This window comes from Natator depressus, chromosome 27, assembly GCF_965152275.1.
Source record: "Natator depressus isolate rNatDep1 chromosome 27, rNatDep2.hap1, whole genome shotgun sequence".
Lineage (NCBI taxonomy): Eukaryota > Metazoa > Chordata > Testudines > Cheloniidae > Natator > Natator depressus.
The window spans coordinates 10000001-10016158 of NC_134260.1; the positions used below are offsets into that span (position 1 = coordinate 10000001).

General features: G+C 51.6%; 1 protein-coding gene across 1 annotated transcript in view; it reads right to left on the reverse strand.

The window, feature by feature from the left end:
- Window positions 1-2838: 2838 nt before the first annotated feature.
- The window catches only part of LOC141978619 (insulin-like growth factor 2 mRNA-binding protein 1), a 53364-nt gene continuing 40044 nt past the window's right edge, over window positions 2839-16158 (reverse strand). The window contains exons 5-15 of the mRNA XM_074940836.1: window positions 14844-14907; window positions 12574-12855; window positions 11445-11579; window positions 10978-11100; window positions 9723-9858; window positions 8646-8768; window positions 7650-7766; window positions 6746-6820; window positions 5624-5755; window positions 4837-4950; window positions 2839-3476 (exon numbers count right to left, since the gene is read on the reverse strand). Coding sequence (XP_074796937.1) covers window positions 3384-3476; window positions 4837-4950; window positions 5624-5755; window positions 6746-6820; window positions 7650-7766; window positions 8646-8768; window positions 9723-9858; window positions 10978-11100; window positions 11445-11579; window positions 12574-12855; window positions 14844-14907 — 1394 coding nt within the window. The 3' untranslated portion in view covers window positions 2839-3383. The remainder of the gene's footprint in view (window positions 3477-4836; window positions 4951-5623; window positions 5756-6745; window positions 6821-7649; window positions 7767-8645; window positions 8769-9722; window positions 9859-10977; window positions 11101-11444; window positions 11580-12573; window positions 12856-14843; window positions 14908-16158) is intronic.

Here is a 16158-nt window from a genome sequence, read left to right on the forward strand (position 1 = left end):
TTTCTTTTCTTTTCTTACCTTTTTTTTTTCTCCTTGTTGCTAAAACACACAGCAATACCTGACTTTCCCCACATCTTGTTGTTGCAATGTTTAAAGGACAGTAACTGCTTGTATGTTCCCTTTATCAAAGCTAGCAAGCATCCCTGCAGCTGCGTAATCCAAATTCAAAGACGGTCATAACTCAGGCTACGTCTACCGTATGCGATAGCAGCTTATGTAGCCAGACCTGGGCTAGCATCGATCTAGCTAGCATGATGAAAAAGAGCAATGAAGATAGGGGGCCGTGGACTTCAGTGTGGTCACCCTTGGTACGTACTTGCATTGCTAGCCTGTGCCACTGAATCTCACTGCTATTTTTAGCTGTGCTAGCTAGATTGAAGCTAGCGTGGGCGCACCAACCCATGCTGCAGTCACACCTCTGATTACAGTGTGGCTGTAACCTAAGCAAGATGTACAAAGGAATGCACCGGCAGAACAAAAGGTCTGGTCTCCCCTACAAAAACAAATCAACGCAAGGGTGGTTCCCGGCTCGCTTCTCAGAGCCTAGATAGATCACTGAATTCCAATATCCCACCCATCCTCTGGCTACACAGGCAGAGGGTGTTCTCAGTTATACTCCGCTTCTCCCAATTCTCCACTGCCCTGCACTTCATGAAGACTCTTACGTCAGGGCAGAATCGGTGTAAAACGCTACCAGGTCAGAGCGGCCGCATTGATGCGATTGCACAAGGGCCTAAGGCAACGGAATGCCAGGCCCGCTGACTCCCGTGGAATTAACTCTGCTTTTACACCGGCATTACGGAGCGCAGAGTTGTAGACCTTGAGTTAAACAACAGACTTCCATGGAGCTTCTCTGGATTTACCCTGGAGTCACGGAGAGCAGGAGCTGACCCCTATAAATCCTCCTGCTTCTCTTGAAGTCACTTCCACCTGACCTCAATGGTGCAGGATTGGGCCTGAAGGCTGCCTATCCCAGCTGGTTCAATGCTGTATGGGTGAAGGGTAAAGCAGCACGTCAGGGGCTGCCTTCAGCTAAGCCAGCTTGAGGGATCCATGCCTAGGGAAGACGAGACCTTGCCCTGTGTCTAAGATGCCATCACAGCAGTTACTGTCCCTTCCAAATACTCATATAAAAATCATTAAAATATATTTAAAATATAAAAATCCACATAAGAGTGACTGGATTCAGTAACCATATTACATTCTTTTGACGTATATATTTGGTTTTGTCTCATGAAAACAAGGTATTTTTTACTGCAGAAAAGTTTTGCTTGCGGGTTTACATTTTTATTTTTGTTTAAATGTGCTGAATTTCAGGAATTCCCCCACCACCTAGAGAGAATAAAGGGAAACGTAAAAGACAAATAACCCCAGGAGAGTTTATTTGAATTGGGATCCTTGTTCCTAGTTAGCTGCTAAACCTTCCCTGGGTGTTTTCAAAGATTCTATCCTTTTCTGTTTAGGCTGCAATTTTCAGAGGCCAGTAGGAACTGGGTGCTCAAATCCCGTGGGATGCCTGCTGTCTGCAGTGAGGTGAGCAGGTGCCTGATGATAATAATACTAATACCTAGATTTTATCAGCAGTAGATGTCAAAGCATTTACAAGAGGAGGTGAGCATCATTATCCCCATTTGTAGATGGGGAAACTGAGGCACAAACACTTCCCCAAGAACACCCACCAGGCTACTGGCAGAGTGGGGAACAGAACAGGGGTTCTCACCCTTTTTCTTTCTAGGCCCCCTCAACATGCTATAAAAACTCTATGGCCCACCTGTGCCACAACAACTGGTTTTCTGCATATGAAATCCAAGGCTCGTGTTAGGGTGTAGCAAGCAGGGCACAGGGGGCCCCATGAAGCTAAGTTGCTCAGGCTTCGGCTTCAGCCCCAAGTGGTGGGGCTCAGGGCACCAGGCTTCTGCCCCATGTGGTGGGACTTTGGCTTTCCACCCTGGGCCCCAGCAAGTCTAACGCTGGCCCTGCTTGGCGGACCCCTGAAACCTGCTTGGCGGACCCCTGAAACCTGATTGCTGCCCCCTAGAGAGCCCCGGACCCCTGGTTGAGAACTGCTGGAATAGAATACAAGTGTCCTGTCTTAGTGCGGCGATCTATCCACTAGACAGTACTGCCTCCCAGGCGTGAGCCTGTCCATTCATTTCTGTAGGAGCTTCCAGTTTTTGGCCTCTCTTGAGGTGTGAAGCCCTGCCTTCAGTTGAACACCTGACACTCTCAGGGTTGGTTAAAAATCCTGGCCTTAGTCTTTTTTTAAAAAAATAAGATGATTATTAAATAGAGGAAGGTTTAATCATATTTCCTACAAAGCAATTTTTTTTGGGGGGCGGGGGTTCATTGTTTAAAAGAGGGAGGGACCTCAGGTGATTTCATTCTTGTGAATAGTGTCGCTTGGTAGGATGGGGCATCATGCCTGGTTCTTTCCAGTGCTGATCACCCAGAAAGGTTACTGTTTAGGTTTGCCTGTGCTAGGTTAGCCTTGGCATTTCTCCCCAATTCTGCAATCATTTCATAGGCTTAATTTAAAAAAAAAAAACCAAAAACAAACAAACAAACAAACATACATCCTGGAAAAAATAGCTGCTCTCCTGTCTTATAAGGCTTTGCAAAGTCATTGCACTGAGTTTGATACACAATGGAAGAGTTTTCTCTCCTCCATCACGTTCTCAGATATTCTAAGTGCAGGGTTCCCGTGTTATCCAAGTCCATTTTGTTCTAAGACCTTCACCCACACTGGATTTTATTGTGAATGGGAGTAGGAGAGTAGGAACCATCCTATCTGCTGGAATTTCTAAAATCAGCACTAAGAAAAGTTACTTTGCTCTAGGATTATTTTTTTTCCTTTTTTTTTTTTTTTTTTTAAATCAGTCTGATTTCTACGTGTAACGTGATGGCCAGAAAGCAGCACCCTGGACTGGCCCGCAAAAGTCAACTTAAATGAGCATCTAGGTTGCATCTGCTGCAGTGCAGGGTGGCGGGAGGGGGACGGACTGTTTCCAATTTTAATTGCTACGCGCTAGATTCACTGCAGCGCTGTGGCAAGGGATGGTGGAACCTCCGTTGCTAGGCGCTGGCCAATCACAGCAGCAAGAGGGTGTTGGGGGGGTGACACACCACAGCACATGTTGCCTCATTTAAGCAGCCTTTGCGGCCTAGAGATTGTTTAGCTAATTGATCAAGTTTTTTTTTTTCTTTTTCTTTTTTTTTTAAATGTAGGCATCTGCCTTGGAAGCCAATCAAACTGCCTTTTAATCTCAATCTGGTCATGAAAAATCATCGTCTGTCTACGGTAACTGATTCCCAGCCACTCTTAAGCCCGGCATCGATTCATTCGTTTTCCACTTTTTGTCACAGTCGTTGCACGCTAGCCGCTCTTATTTCCGCCGCGCTTGCGTCTGGCCGCTCTGTCCCTTCTGATGCTGCTGTTTCACCTGGGCCAGGATATCGCGTATCTTGCGCTGCGCCATCTGGGAGAAGAGGAGCCGGGGCGGAGTTAGCAATAGGCAGTGTGGTCGAGTGCTCAGAGGGCGGGACTGGGCATTCGAAGACCTGCCTCAGTGCACTACATTGCTCTCCGCCCCACCTTTTATCTATTTAGACCAGTGGTTCTCAAACTGTGAGTCAGGACCCCAAAGTGGGTCACGACCCCATTTTAATGGAGTCATCAGGGTTGGCATTAGACTTGCTGGGGCCCAGGGCTGAAGCCTAAGCCCAAAACCCACCGCCCGGGGCCGAAGCCCGAGGGCTTCAGCCCTGGGTGTCAGGGCTCAGGCGTCAGTCCCCCCGCCTGGGGTCATGTCGTAATTTTTGTTGTCAGAAGGGGGTCCTGGTACCATGAAGTCTGAGAACCCCTGATTTAGACTAAGTTCTGGGGCAGAGCAGGGACTGTCTCTCACTCTACGTCTGTACAGCACCTAGCACAATGGGGCGGTGATCCTGGCTGCTATAGTTGTACAGCAGGAGAGAGAGAGAGAGAGAGAGAGAGAGAGTGTGTGTGTGTGTGTGTTTGTTGTGGTTGCAGTTTGGAACGTAATATACTTTAATCCAGTGGTCTCCAACCGTATGCCCAAGATCACTTTTTGAATTTAAGGGCAACCCAGGATCTACCCTGCCCCTTCCCTGAGGCCCTGCCTCGCTCACTCCACCCCCCCACCGCTCGCTCTCCCTCACCCTAACACACTTTCACTGGGCTGGGACAGGGGGTTGGGGTTCGGGAGTGGGTGCAGGCTCTGCGCTAGCTCTTTGGGGCTGAGACCATGTCCAGCCCATTGGTTGCACAGTGCTCGGCAGAAGGGGGCCTCGATCGTGATCGGACCCTCTGGGGCCTCTCCTAATACAATATTAAATAAACAAGTCTAGTAAAAATTCTCGCCCTTTCTTTGGCGCCTTCTAGCGGAGGATCTCCAAAGCACTTTACAACCATTACTGAGCTAAGCCTCAAAAAACTCTGGAGCTAGGTTCCATTATCTCTGTTTTACAGATGGGGAAACTGAGGCACAGAGTGGGGACGCAACCTGCTCACGGTCCCACAGGGAGTTAGTGGCAGAGAAAAAATGAGAACTCGGGGGTCGTGCAAAGTTCATAACTAATATCAATTCATTTCTTTAGGAACTTGTCTCTTCTGGGCTTAGCCTCTCTTGAGGCTCAGGGGTTCTCTCTGCTGGTGGTAGGTCTCTCCAATTGTAGGACCACAGACTACCCTGTCCTCTCCCCTCAGTGATGGTGGATGCAAGTTTACAAGTTCCCATCTGCCTCCTATGTTCTCTCCTCTTCCCCTCGTCCCTCCCAGCACAAGCCCTGCACAGGGAGAGATTCCAGTCTCCGTACCTGGCTGGCATAGAAGTGTCCAATGATTTTTACAATGACTTGCTCGTTCTCATCAGGCGTCTGGTCCCGCGGCACCACCACCTCTGCTGCCGTCAGGTTCTGCAGTTCGTTGACCTACAGGAAAGCGGCAGAGCCCACCCGGTTACTGCACCATTTCAGGAAGAAGAATTTAAAAACCAAAAACCTGCCCCCCAGATTTTGCATTTCTACAGCTGGCAAAAAAATTATAATCATTTTTAAAAAATCACTCCCACCCACCATGCTGGGCTTTGCATGGAGCTCAGAGTGTGTGAGAGCTGCCCACCTCACAGGAGGACAGTAACCAGGCCTAGCTTGTGAAATCAAGGATGCTCACAGGCTGCCTTCGCCGACGGCCTCCTCTCTGCTTTGATACTTGTCCAGGGGAGCAGCAATTGAACCTTGGATCTTGAGATAGCCCCGTCTCCTCTGTGGCCCGGCCCTTGCTCCATCCTGTCCTGTGGGTTACGAGCTGTTTCTTCCTTGCTCCTGACCTGACCCTCCTCCCTTCCACACTGGTATGTGGGCCAAGGGAGGAGAGCAATCCCCTGCCAGGTCAGCAGAGGAGCTGGGAAACAGAAGCACCAGAAAAAAACCCCTCCAAGCAATAGTCTTGACCCAGATCTGCCTCACAGCATCCCCTCCTCTCCTCCCGCAGTGACTGCTTCCTAGCCATGATAGCCAGTCTTCAAAAGCTTCCACAGCTGGGGATGAACCAGGCTCCTAACCCTGTCTCCCTGATTCTCTCTTTCTCCTTGCTTTCACTTACAGTTTTGCCTCCTTTGCCGATAACGCGCCCTGCGGCTGAAGCAGGGACCCTAATGTGCGTCTCCAGCTTTACTTCTTCTTTAGGCCCAAAAAAGTTTTCCTCCTTGAGTTTGCCGTAAATTCGTCCTTGTGCCTGTGAGAGGGGTTGGGGAAAGTCGTTAAACTCTGCTTGTGATCTCTGGATCCAAGGTAGTACTTCTCCTGGGGATTTTTTTCCCTCTGGTCTCGGGGCACAAAGTTATTGATGGGGCCAGACCAACCTGAGATCTGGTTGCACTATTGCTAGAACAGTAACTGGGAGATTAGCCCTGTTGATACAGTCATGCAGCTCTCTAAGGCTGGGGGTTCTCAACTGGGTGGGCAAATAGGTGTTGAGGGGCTTCCATGGGAGGGGGCTCCCACTAAAGAAAATGGGATCCCGGTAAGGAAATGGCTGAAAACCACTGCTTTAAGGGGCATTTTAAAAAAAGGCCTTAAGAAACAAAATACTAAGCTGCCCAAATACAATGGTGATGGGTGCCCATGTAAGAGAGGGAGCAACACTACACTCAGGAATGCCAATCCCAGGATGCATGCCCACCCAGACTTCTTACCTGTTTTTACATAGTCATAGGAATGTAGCTGGAAGGGACCTTGAGCGGTCATCTAGTCCAGCCCCCTGAGCTGAGGCAGGACCAAGTGAACCTAAACCATCCCTGACTGGTGTCTGTCCAGCGTGTTCTTAGAAACTTCCAGTGATGGGGGTTCCACAGCCGCCCTAGGTTACCTCTTCCAGTGCTTAACCACCCTTATCATGAGAAAGTTTTTCTTAATATCTAACCTAAATCTCCCTTGCTGCAGATTAAGCCCATTACTTCTTGTCTTACCATCAGTGGACATGGAGAACACTTGATCACAGTCCTCATTGTAACAAGCCCTTAACCTATTTGAAAACTCTAGTCTAAGTAATCTGTATTATTGCCCACCCCTAGGGTGCAGGTTTGCACACGTGTTTCAAGCTGGGGAGAGCTGCACTGGTGAAAGTCCCATGAGCACTAAGGTTCTGCACCAAGGCAGCTACCCCCTGGGCTAAAATTCTCATGCAGACAAGGCCTATGGGGATCGTAGTAATGGAAGAAGGAACCTTGAACTGAGCTTCTGGTGGTCCAGTGATTATAACCATGCGCACTTTGGAATCTGGTGTCTCGGGTGGCGCGATCTGAAAGGGAGAAGGGAGACAATTTTAACACAGGAGAGGAAAGCATTAGGGGGCAGGTGGTTTCCTCCCCGCCCCATGCCCAGCTTGCTATTGTTATTCTAGTCTTTTAAACAAAATGAAATGGCGGGAGATCCCAGTCTTGAGAACACCAAGCACGCAGGGAGAGCCATGCTAGCGAATTTCCGCCCGGATATAAAATCACAGTAGGATTGGGGAGGGAGGGGTGTGGGGTTCTAAACTGAATCGCCTCCCGAGTTATCCAGCTCAAGGGGCATAAGGGAGACAAGCAGAGACAGTCAACTGAAAAAAAAAATCGCTGGGAATTATACTTAAGCCAGGCAGGACTGGGTTGCTTCTGGCCACAAAGCCTTTGGTCCGCTACTATAGGCTGGCAAAGAACAGAGAGGGCAACCCATTGCCATCTAGTGGCTCTCCAGAGATCTACATGCAACGAGTTTGCCAGATCTCAGCCCAGCTCCCAGCCAACAAAGTGTCCACGTCACAGAAATCACCACCATGCCAGCGGGACTCAGCCGAGGCCAAGGACTGGATGGACGGTGGGGACTGAAAACGAAGGCAGCGTGTGTGCTGGGGGAAGCACATAGTGGTGCTGCATCTGGTCCGGGGAGAAACCTTCAGAGCTGCCGGGCCAGCTTTTTTCCCCCGCCAGCACTGAAAGTATGTCCAGTTGTTTGCTCAGAGCTAACCTGTCAGAAGGGCTCATCAGGATCACCGGACCACTGGCTGCCTTCCTTGCAGCCGGTTGCATTTTACTTACTAACGGGAAATACCGTATGTGGCGACCGCAAAGCCGCCTTGGGAAGGCTACCTTGATGGAGGCGCTCGCAAATCGGGAGAGCTGTTTAATGTGCTGGCCTTTCTTGCCGATGATCGCGCCGACTGCCTGAGCAGGGATGAAGACGTGCACCGTCTCTTGCTCTGGGGGCTGCGGGCAGAATGCTCAGTATTACCGTTAAGGGTCAAATTAAATTGGACGGATCCAAACAAAGCAAACTGCCTAACGTAATGGGCACAAAGCCAGCGGGGCTGCTAAATGGACAGTGCGTGTCCTCAGGATCCATGGACCATCTGTCTGCAGCTTGGGCTCACTTCAGACAGACACCCCAGGTGACAGCAGGGATCAAGCCTGGGACCTTCAACAGCGAGGGTCTACTCCTGCAAGGGGCTGAAAGCATACAGCACCTTCCGGGAGGAGACCTAACCACGAATTGGTAGTGGGCTCTTGTCTGTGTCAGTCGCCACTAGAGGGAGACACAATCACAGACACTCAGCCCGCGATTTGCACTTCGTAAGAGCTGGATCCATACAGTCATTTCCCTGGTTGCAGGGAGCCCCGGGGAACCAGTGGCTGCTAGTCCTTCATGTTCTCTTCTTGGGAGGGGGGTCTGCCTTTCATCTCACGTCCCAGGTGTGCCGCAGCCAACTGGAGCCACTTGCCGTGTTACAAGGAAAGCACAGAGGCCAAACATACCAGTTTCATCCCTTTTCGAAGGAGATCTCCAGACCGGGCACCCGAGCTACAAGGGAGTCCATGCCTGCTACAGCATGCCCAAGAGCCACGAGACTGGAGTTCAACCCATGTCTCAGATAGGAGCACTCCAAATTCTGGGCATGTAAAACCAGACAACCCAAGCCCATCTCTGTGTAGAATAAAACCAGGCCGGGATCACAGACACAGGGCTTTAGGAATCATCATCTGAGCAGCAAGCCAGAGTACGTCCAGTCCCGTTCCCCCGTTCCCCGCCCAGGAGCCGCTCTCCCTAAACAAGCGGGATTGATTCAAGCAACCATGGCATCCGCCTACCATGAAGGAGTTATATGGAGCTGCCCCGGAGATGCTGCTTGGAGGAGGTGGCACCGCGTTGGAAGAAGCCGGGAAGAGTCCGACAGCAGCCAGGTTAAGGCCGGGGATCAGATGAGACTGTAGCTGAGAGAAGGAGAGACAGGGATAAGACGGGGAGGGAAACACAGGCACATTGTTATTGGGGTCACAGCAGCAACTACGGTGGCCTCCAACTGAGATCAGAGCCCCATCAGGCTAGACGCTGTCTGTGTTACTCTGCGCCCCTGGGGAGGGGGTGTCGTGGGCATCAGGGACTGAACCCGGGAACTCTGGAGAACTAAATGGTCATCAACCCCCAAAGAGCAGGAACAGATGGTAACACAGCTGGGTGACTCACTATAGCAGGGGTAGCCAGACTCTTTTATAGATAAAGTGCAGCTCCCGCAGCCCCCCCATTCTCTATCTACTAGACTGGGGTGGGGGTGGGGGGGCACTCGGGGGTTCTGCCCCGCAGCAGGGTGGTGGGGCTAGAGGCTACTGCCAGAGACAACTGGTGCCTGCTGAGAGTGTGTGTGTGGGGGAGGGGGGACAAAAATTTAAACAGCTTGAGCAGCAGTCCCCTCCCTGCAGCTCCCAGCTGTTTAGCCACGCAGGGAGGGCGCCCAGCTGCACCATGTGACTGAGTGGAGCCAGCAAACCCCGGAAAAAATCTGGGTAGGGGACACATGACCCCCCGAGCCCATGTAGGCGTGCCCCGTGCAGCTGAAGCTCCAAGTCCTGCGGGCGCACCCTGGCTCTCAAATTGTTGTGTGCGGCTTGGGCGGTCGGTACGTTTGGCCGCCCCGCTCTGTAGGGACAGTCCAGCAGTGGAACAAGCTGCCAGGGGCGGCTGGGAGACTGTCCGCCGTCCTGGGAGACCCCCGCTGGCAGAGACGGTGGTGACATGCCAGGCTCACCCATGCGGCCCATGCCGGCACTGCTCGGTGCACACACCCGGTTTTCTCCCCAGTGGCAGGCTGCTCCTCGGCTCCACGGCCAGGGGAGAGAGACACCAAGCCTTGGTGTCCCAAGGCGGGAAGGGGCCTCTTTGACACTCACGCTCATGGCAGCCACGTCATTTTCATAAGCTTCCCTCACTTTCTTCATGATCTCCTGCTCGGCTTTGCAGCAGTTCTCGATGGAGCCCTTCACTGTGATCGTCCTTTCAGGGTTGTAGAGAGTCAGATCCTGCAAACTGGAAGCGGGGGGAGCCATCAGAGAGAGAGAGGGTGCCACCGGCAACCCCGATTCGCTGCTGCCACGGCACAGCAATACCTGTGCGGCCCTGCGCAGATCTGAACAGCCAGGGCTTCATGACTCACCTTATGCAGCAGCTGCCATCCGGGATTGACCCGGGGCCTCCAAAGCTAAGAGCGGGAGCAGCTACTGCATGAGCTTAAGAGTCACAGCTCCCCAGATGGGGCTGCCACAGACTCGCATCCTCTGCAGATCGGTACCGAGGGCGATGCGTGACACACACACGCGCACCAGTGGGCTACAGTTGCATGCGCAGAGAAATGAACCCTTTGGGACTCAGATCTTCAAGAGAAGTTAAGGAGGCCTGAATCAAACAGGTGTCCCAATCGATGAGAGCTGTGTAACAGCGTGTGCGCCCCCACTCCTGTTCCCCCTCCCACAAATGATGCTCCCGTGTGTAGGTATTGCCATGCCGTTGTTTATAGCGCTCACCCCACTTCCCATATGAATGCAAGAATTCTACTGACAGGGTCATTCAGCTTCACGACCTCCTTCTCCCCAGAGAGGGGAGAGATCTCTCCACCCGGACACTGCCCTTACTCTGGTCCTGCTAGCCCCCACTTCCCCCCCCCCAGTTCCTTCCTGGTTTCCTCTTCCCCTGCCAGGCCAGGTCTACACTTAAAAGTTAGATCGACCCAGCTACATTGCCCAGGGGTGTGAAAAATCCATCCCCCTGAGCAACACAGTGAAGCCGACCTAACTCCTGGCATAGGCAGTACTAGGTCGCCGGAAGAATTCATCCATCGACCGAGCCACCACCTCCCGAGGACGTGGATTCACTACAGTGACGGGACGCTGCAGAAAGGGTCTAGACACAGCCCCAGTGAATGGGGTAATTAGCTCTCCTCAGCCCAGGCTGATCTGGTAATTAGCCCCTCCTTTCCTCAATCAGGCCATCTCCGAGGGAAACTAACTGGAGTTCCAGGGACCAGAGGTTGGTTCTCAGCAGTCTGTCACAGTTGGGTGACAAACTCTCTTCGGCTCCTTTAACCCACCCCCCAGCCTAAAAGATCTGCTCGGGAACGTTTCCAGGAGGAGGAGAGAGAGAGAGACTTACGACGAGATGGTGATTTTCGTCTCCGTGTCCTGTTCCACCTTCTTCAGGTTCCGCCCCTCTTTGCCGATCAGCCGCCCCACAAAGTTATTATGGGCCAGGATCTTCAAGGGAACCTCGTCAGCTCTTGAGAAAGAGGAAAAGGAATGAAACCCCCCCCTAACGGTAGAGGTGGGGAGTGGGTGGGGCCAAGTAGGGACTTGCTAGGCCCATGGGGTAAGATCCTTTAGGGAGCAGCTGGGTATGTTCGAGCAGCCCATTGGCTGCATTGCCAGCACAGAATCAGGGAGTCACAATCAGGCCCCATGTTTCCAAGGTCCAGAACGGACTTCACGTGTGGGGGGGAGTCAAGACCTCCCATTTGGTCTCCTGTCGGGGCTAGTTTTCTAACGTACAGAAACTGACATCTAAAGTGTGAGAGGTATCAGGCTGGGAACTGCCTTTCCCAGCGAGGAAGCTGAAAGCCTTACGTCTTGGTGTCTTTTGCCTCCTTCTGCATAATCTCCAAGATCATCTTGCAGGCCGCCGAGCAGCCCTCAGGGGTGGAATGGATGCTGATGGCTTTCTCCGCTGCTCCCGCGTTCTCCTTCCTGTGCACGTCGATTCTGCATGGGCACAAAACACACAATAGTGAAACACACACACACACGGGGCATCCTGCTCTGTGACCTTCGAATGGCTTGAATCCCTGTTTGCGAGCGAGGCTCATCTTTCTCCAAATCTGAGCCCTCTCTTGAGGGAGGCCCAGAACTGGGTCAAGAACAGCATGGTGCTGGGTTCGCTCAATAACAGGCTAACCTGGAGCAAGTGCTTGGGGCAGTACGGATCAGAATCTAGACTTCGAATTCTTAGACTCCAAAGCTGTCTTGGAGAAAGGCATAATGGAAACCAATGGCTGGAAGTTAAAGCCAGGCAAATTCAACTTAGATATAAGGCGCCGATTTTTAACCAGGGAGGGTGGAAAAAACCACCAAGGGAAGAGGTAAATTCTCCATCTCTTGATGTCTTCAGATCAAGTCTGGAGGCCTTTATGGAAGACATGCTTTAGTCAAACCCGCTCAGTGCAGGAGTAACTTGGTGAAATTCTTTAGCGCGCGCTAGACAGGAGATCTGACTCGATGATCTAACGAGCCCTTCTGGCTTTAAAAATCTATGGTTCTGAATGGGAGACCCAGGCTGTTTCAGAACACTGCAGGGGCAGGGTGGGACCCCAGTTACAACCAGATGTCCTAGGAGAGGGGAAAGAAATGGGAAGGTTCAAGCCAGCACAGCCCACATCTGTAGGTGGGTGGCGGGAGTGGGAGTGGGGGGGAAGAGGGAGGAGAAGAGCTGTTTGGTCTCTGTCTCCATTTGCTAAGGGATGGATGAGACAGATGCAGCCTGGGTGGAGATAATGGAGGATTGGAGGCTCCGGGGTAATTCTTACAACTTAATAATACCAGTTCTTCTCCCCCCATGAAAAATCCAACCCCTTACACCCACACGGCCAGTGCTCTGAACTCCTCCCCCACGACAGCATGCAAAGCAGCCCTTTCAGACTAGGGGCAGGAGACGGATGGACAGGGAAGCAGGCAGGCAGGAGGAGAAGGCAGGACTCACTTGGACTGCGTCTGCTTGGTGATGTTGCGGATGGTGGCCCCCTCCTTGCCGATGATGGCCCCCACGTACTGCGTGGGCACCAGGAGTCGGAGTGGGATGTCCACCGGCTGCTGCTTTACGGGCGCTCCTGCAGCGACGGGCGAGCCCTGCCTGGGGGCCCCCCGCGTGCCAAAGCCACCCCGCCGCCCATTCTCTGGCCCCTGCGTGGACTGTTCGTCGGGGATGTAGGAGACTTTCAGTGCATGGTTTTCCAGCTGGTGCCCATTCAGTTTCATGATCGCTCTGGTGCAGAGAGAGAGAGAGAGAGAGAAAGAGTGAGAATATCCCAGGTTATGTCTCTTCACTGGCTCTCCTGGCCATTCATTCCCTGCTGCATCAGGTGTGATGTTCAGAGATCACTCAGTGCAAAAGGTGCTTGGAAAAGCGCCGCTTTATTCCAGCGTCCGGTTCCAATGGTCTGGGCATAACAATACGACCTTCATAGCCCCCTGCCCAGACTCTCTGTCTGGGAAAGTTCAGCCCTGAAAGGCACAGACCCCAACACCACAGAAGGCACCAGAACTCAGCGCAGTCAGGCTTTGTAAGTGGATGGGGGGTGGGGGGGTCTTTAAATTGATCATTCTGGCTTGAGGACTATATCAATCCAAGTTATGGAACGAAAACACAAAAAGGGGCCAGATTCATTCCTGGTATAACCCCCCCACCCCCCAAAGCTGCCCCAAGGATGAATTCTGGCCTACTTTTTAATCGATTTTTCTCTCTCTCTTTTTTTTTTTTTAAAAGCTGGCTGCAGGTTCACAAGGCTACCAATAGATGGCACTACCAGCATAAGCAAGAACCGTCCATGCTACAACTCCGTCTATCCAGCTCTCATTCAAACATCGGAACATCTGGAAGTGTCTCGCTTTACCCAGTTAATTTTAACCCCAGTTTATCCAAAAAGTCTTTGCTACTCCAACCCCCGTGAAACGTAGGATGATCAGACTTCCTGATATTATTGGGACCGTCCCGATATTAGGGGCTTTGTCTTATATAGGCAACTATGCACCCCCCCCAAACCCCGAAAAAAGTGTCCCAATTTTTCACACTCACTATCTGCTCACCCTAGTGAAACGTCCCCTATAAATGGCTCTGTACCAGATGTGTATGGTTCCTTATACATGTTCAATGCTGTACAGCGGGAGATTTACTGAGCTCAGACTGTTTGGATTCTCAAAAAGGAGATAAGGAAGTGACCCGATTACAGCCTATAAGGACCGTTGTGGGGAGAAAATATCAGGTACTAAAGTGGGGAGAACGGCGTAACAAGAACTAGCACCTGGAAGTTAAAGCCAGGCAAATTCAACTTAGAAATGACGCACAGATTTTGAAAAGGGAGGGAGATTAACCAATGGAACAAATTATCCAGGGAAGAGGTCAATTCTCCATCTTTTGATGTCTTCAGATCACGACTGGATGCATTTATGGAAGATGACCTTTAGCCAGACACAAGTTAGTAGGCTTTACCGTAGGGGTAACCGGATGACATTCTATGCCCTGTGTTATATAGGAGGTCTGACTGGCTGATCTAAAGATCCCTTCTGGACTATAAATCTATGAAATCCTCCTGTTTCAACTCAAAACTTAAAATGGTCTGAATCAATCGCTCTCTTTTAGGGCTTTCGACAGAACACACCTTTGTGGTACCGTCGCAAAAGGGAAATTTAATCTGTGCAGCTGCAAGATCCCAATTCACATCACATCAACAAGCCATTCAGAATCGGAATCATCCTTGTGCAAAATGATCAAGTCGCGTTTGGCTGTCATTTCATCAGGGGCAATTTAAAACTCATTCATACCATAGATTTTTCTCTCAGAGGCGCTAACTCTCACAATCGTTGGCACATTTGTAAAGCCCCAGCTCCTGGAGTCCTGTGATTAGGTAAGGAATCTCAGCTTTCTTTCAAATAAGTAAGTTTTCAGCCATTGTGATTGCATAGAAAAACTTGAAAACCTAACCTGAGTGCCCCTAAAGGCTCAGAGACCAGAAGGCAAAGAAAAAGAACCCCAAATGTTTTAAAAAGGCTCATGATATTTAATCCAAACTCATGATTTTGGGTGGGGGGAGGGACGAACACTTGATTTTTGAATGCTTGGGGTTGGCCATTCCATTTTCTACAAAATCCTGGCGGGGCCGGGACGGGGAAGGCTTTCTGTTTGGACAAAAGCAACTCCCTTCTTCGTTACCCTGAAAAGAGCACGGGGCGTAGGGGCAGATTAATTTCACTTACTGTCTGGTCTGCTCCCGGTTTGAATAGGTGACATTGACGACGGCCGTCTCGCTGTCTGTGTTCACTTCGAGCAAAACACACATGAATTAGTGGGAGTGGCGCAGAAGGGCTGGTTGGTCTCAGCCATCGGTTCGAGGGCCGCTTTTTAAATAAAAGGACTTACATTTTAAAATTAAGAACCCCCCCAGATCCTTTCTCCAGTAGCTTTCAGGGCCCGACTGACAGCCCTGAAGTCCTCTAGCCCCAGACACGGTAGAGCGTAAGCAGCAAGTATAACTCGCATTAAAACAAGCGAGGGTGTTTGTTTCCTTCTCATAGTTACACCACGTAAATAAGTAAGTCTGTTTGGCCCTGATCGTCACCTAAGTCCCATTGACTTCAATGCCTAAATATCTGGGAGGATCTGGGCCACACTGCCAACAAGCTAAGGCATTGGACTGCTCCGGTCAAGCAGTAGTGGCCCACGATTTTAGTTCTAGCAGTCTTGGGTTGAATCCCTGACCCACCATCGAGGGCTTATCATACAAACTTGCTAATAGGGATTTGAACCCCCATGGACTGCTGTCGCTCGGGACACGCTGGCCCAGGTGGGGGAGGATGGGAAAGAGGGGAGCGTTACCCACATTATCCAGCAATATACCAAGGCCGGGGTGGCCAGCCTGTGGCTCGGAGCCACATGCGGCTCTTCAGATGTTAACATGCGGCTCCTCGTACAGGCACCGATTCCGGGGCTGGAGCAACAGGCGCCAACCTTCCCATGTGCCCCGAGGGGGTGCTCATGGCTCCACCCCTGGCTCTGCCACAGGCCCTGCCCCCACTCCACCCCTTCCTGCCCCCTCCCCTGAGCCTGCTATGCCCTCGCTCCACCCCGCCCCCAGAGCCTCCTGCATGCCACGAAACAGCTGATCGGGAGGTGCGCGAGGAGAGGGGGAGGCGCTGATTGGCGGGGCTGCCAGTGGGTGGGAGGCACTGGGACGGGAGCGGCGCGGGAGCTGATGGGGGGCTGCTGACGTGTTACTGTGGCTCTTTGACAATGTACATTGGTAAATTCTGGCTCCTTCTCAGGCTGGCCACCCCTGTACCAAGGCATAAAGCTAGAGGAGAGATCGGCGTCTGTGGCCCATTTAATCCTTGACACCTCTGCTGGAATGGCCTCTAAAAACTTGTTCTTTGCTCATGCATCCTACACCCCGGGGACCTGGCCACTGGGAATAGAGATGCCCAACCCAACTTGTTTCATAAAGGACATCGAAGAGCCATCATTACTCCAAGGAGTTTTAGTCACTACCAGATTTGAACCAGAAGGGAAAGGCTC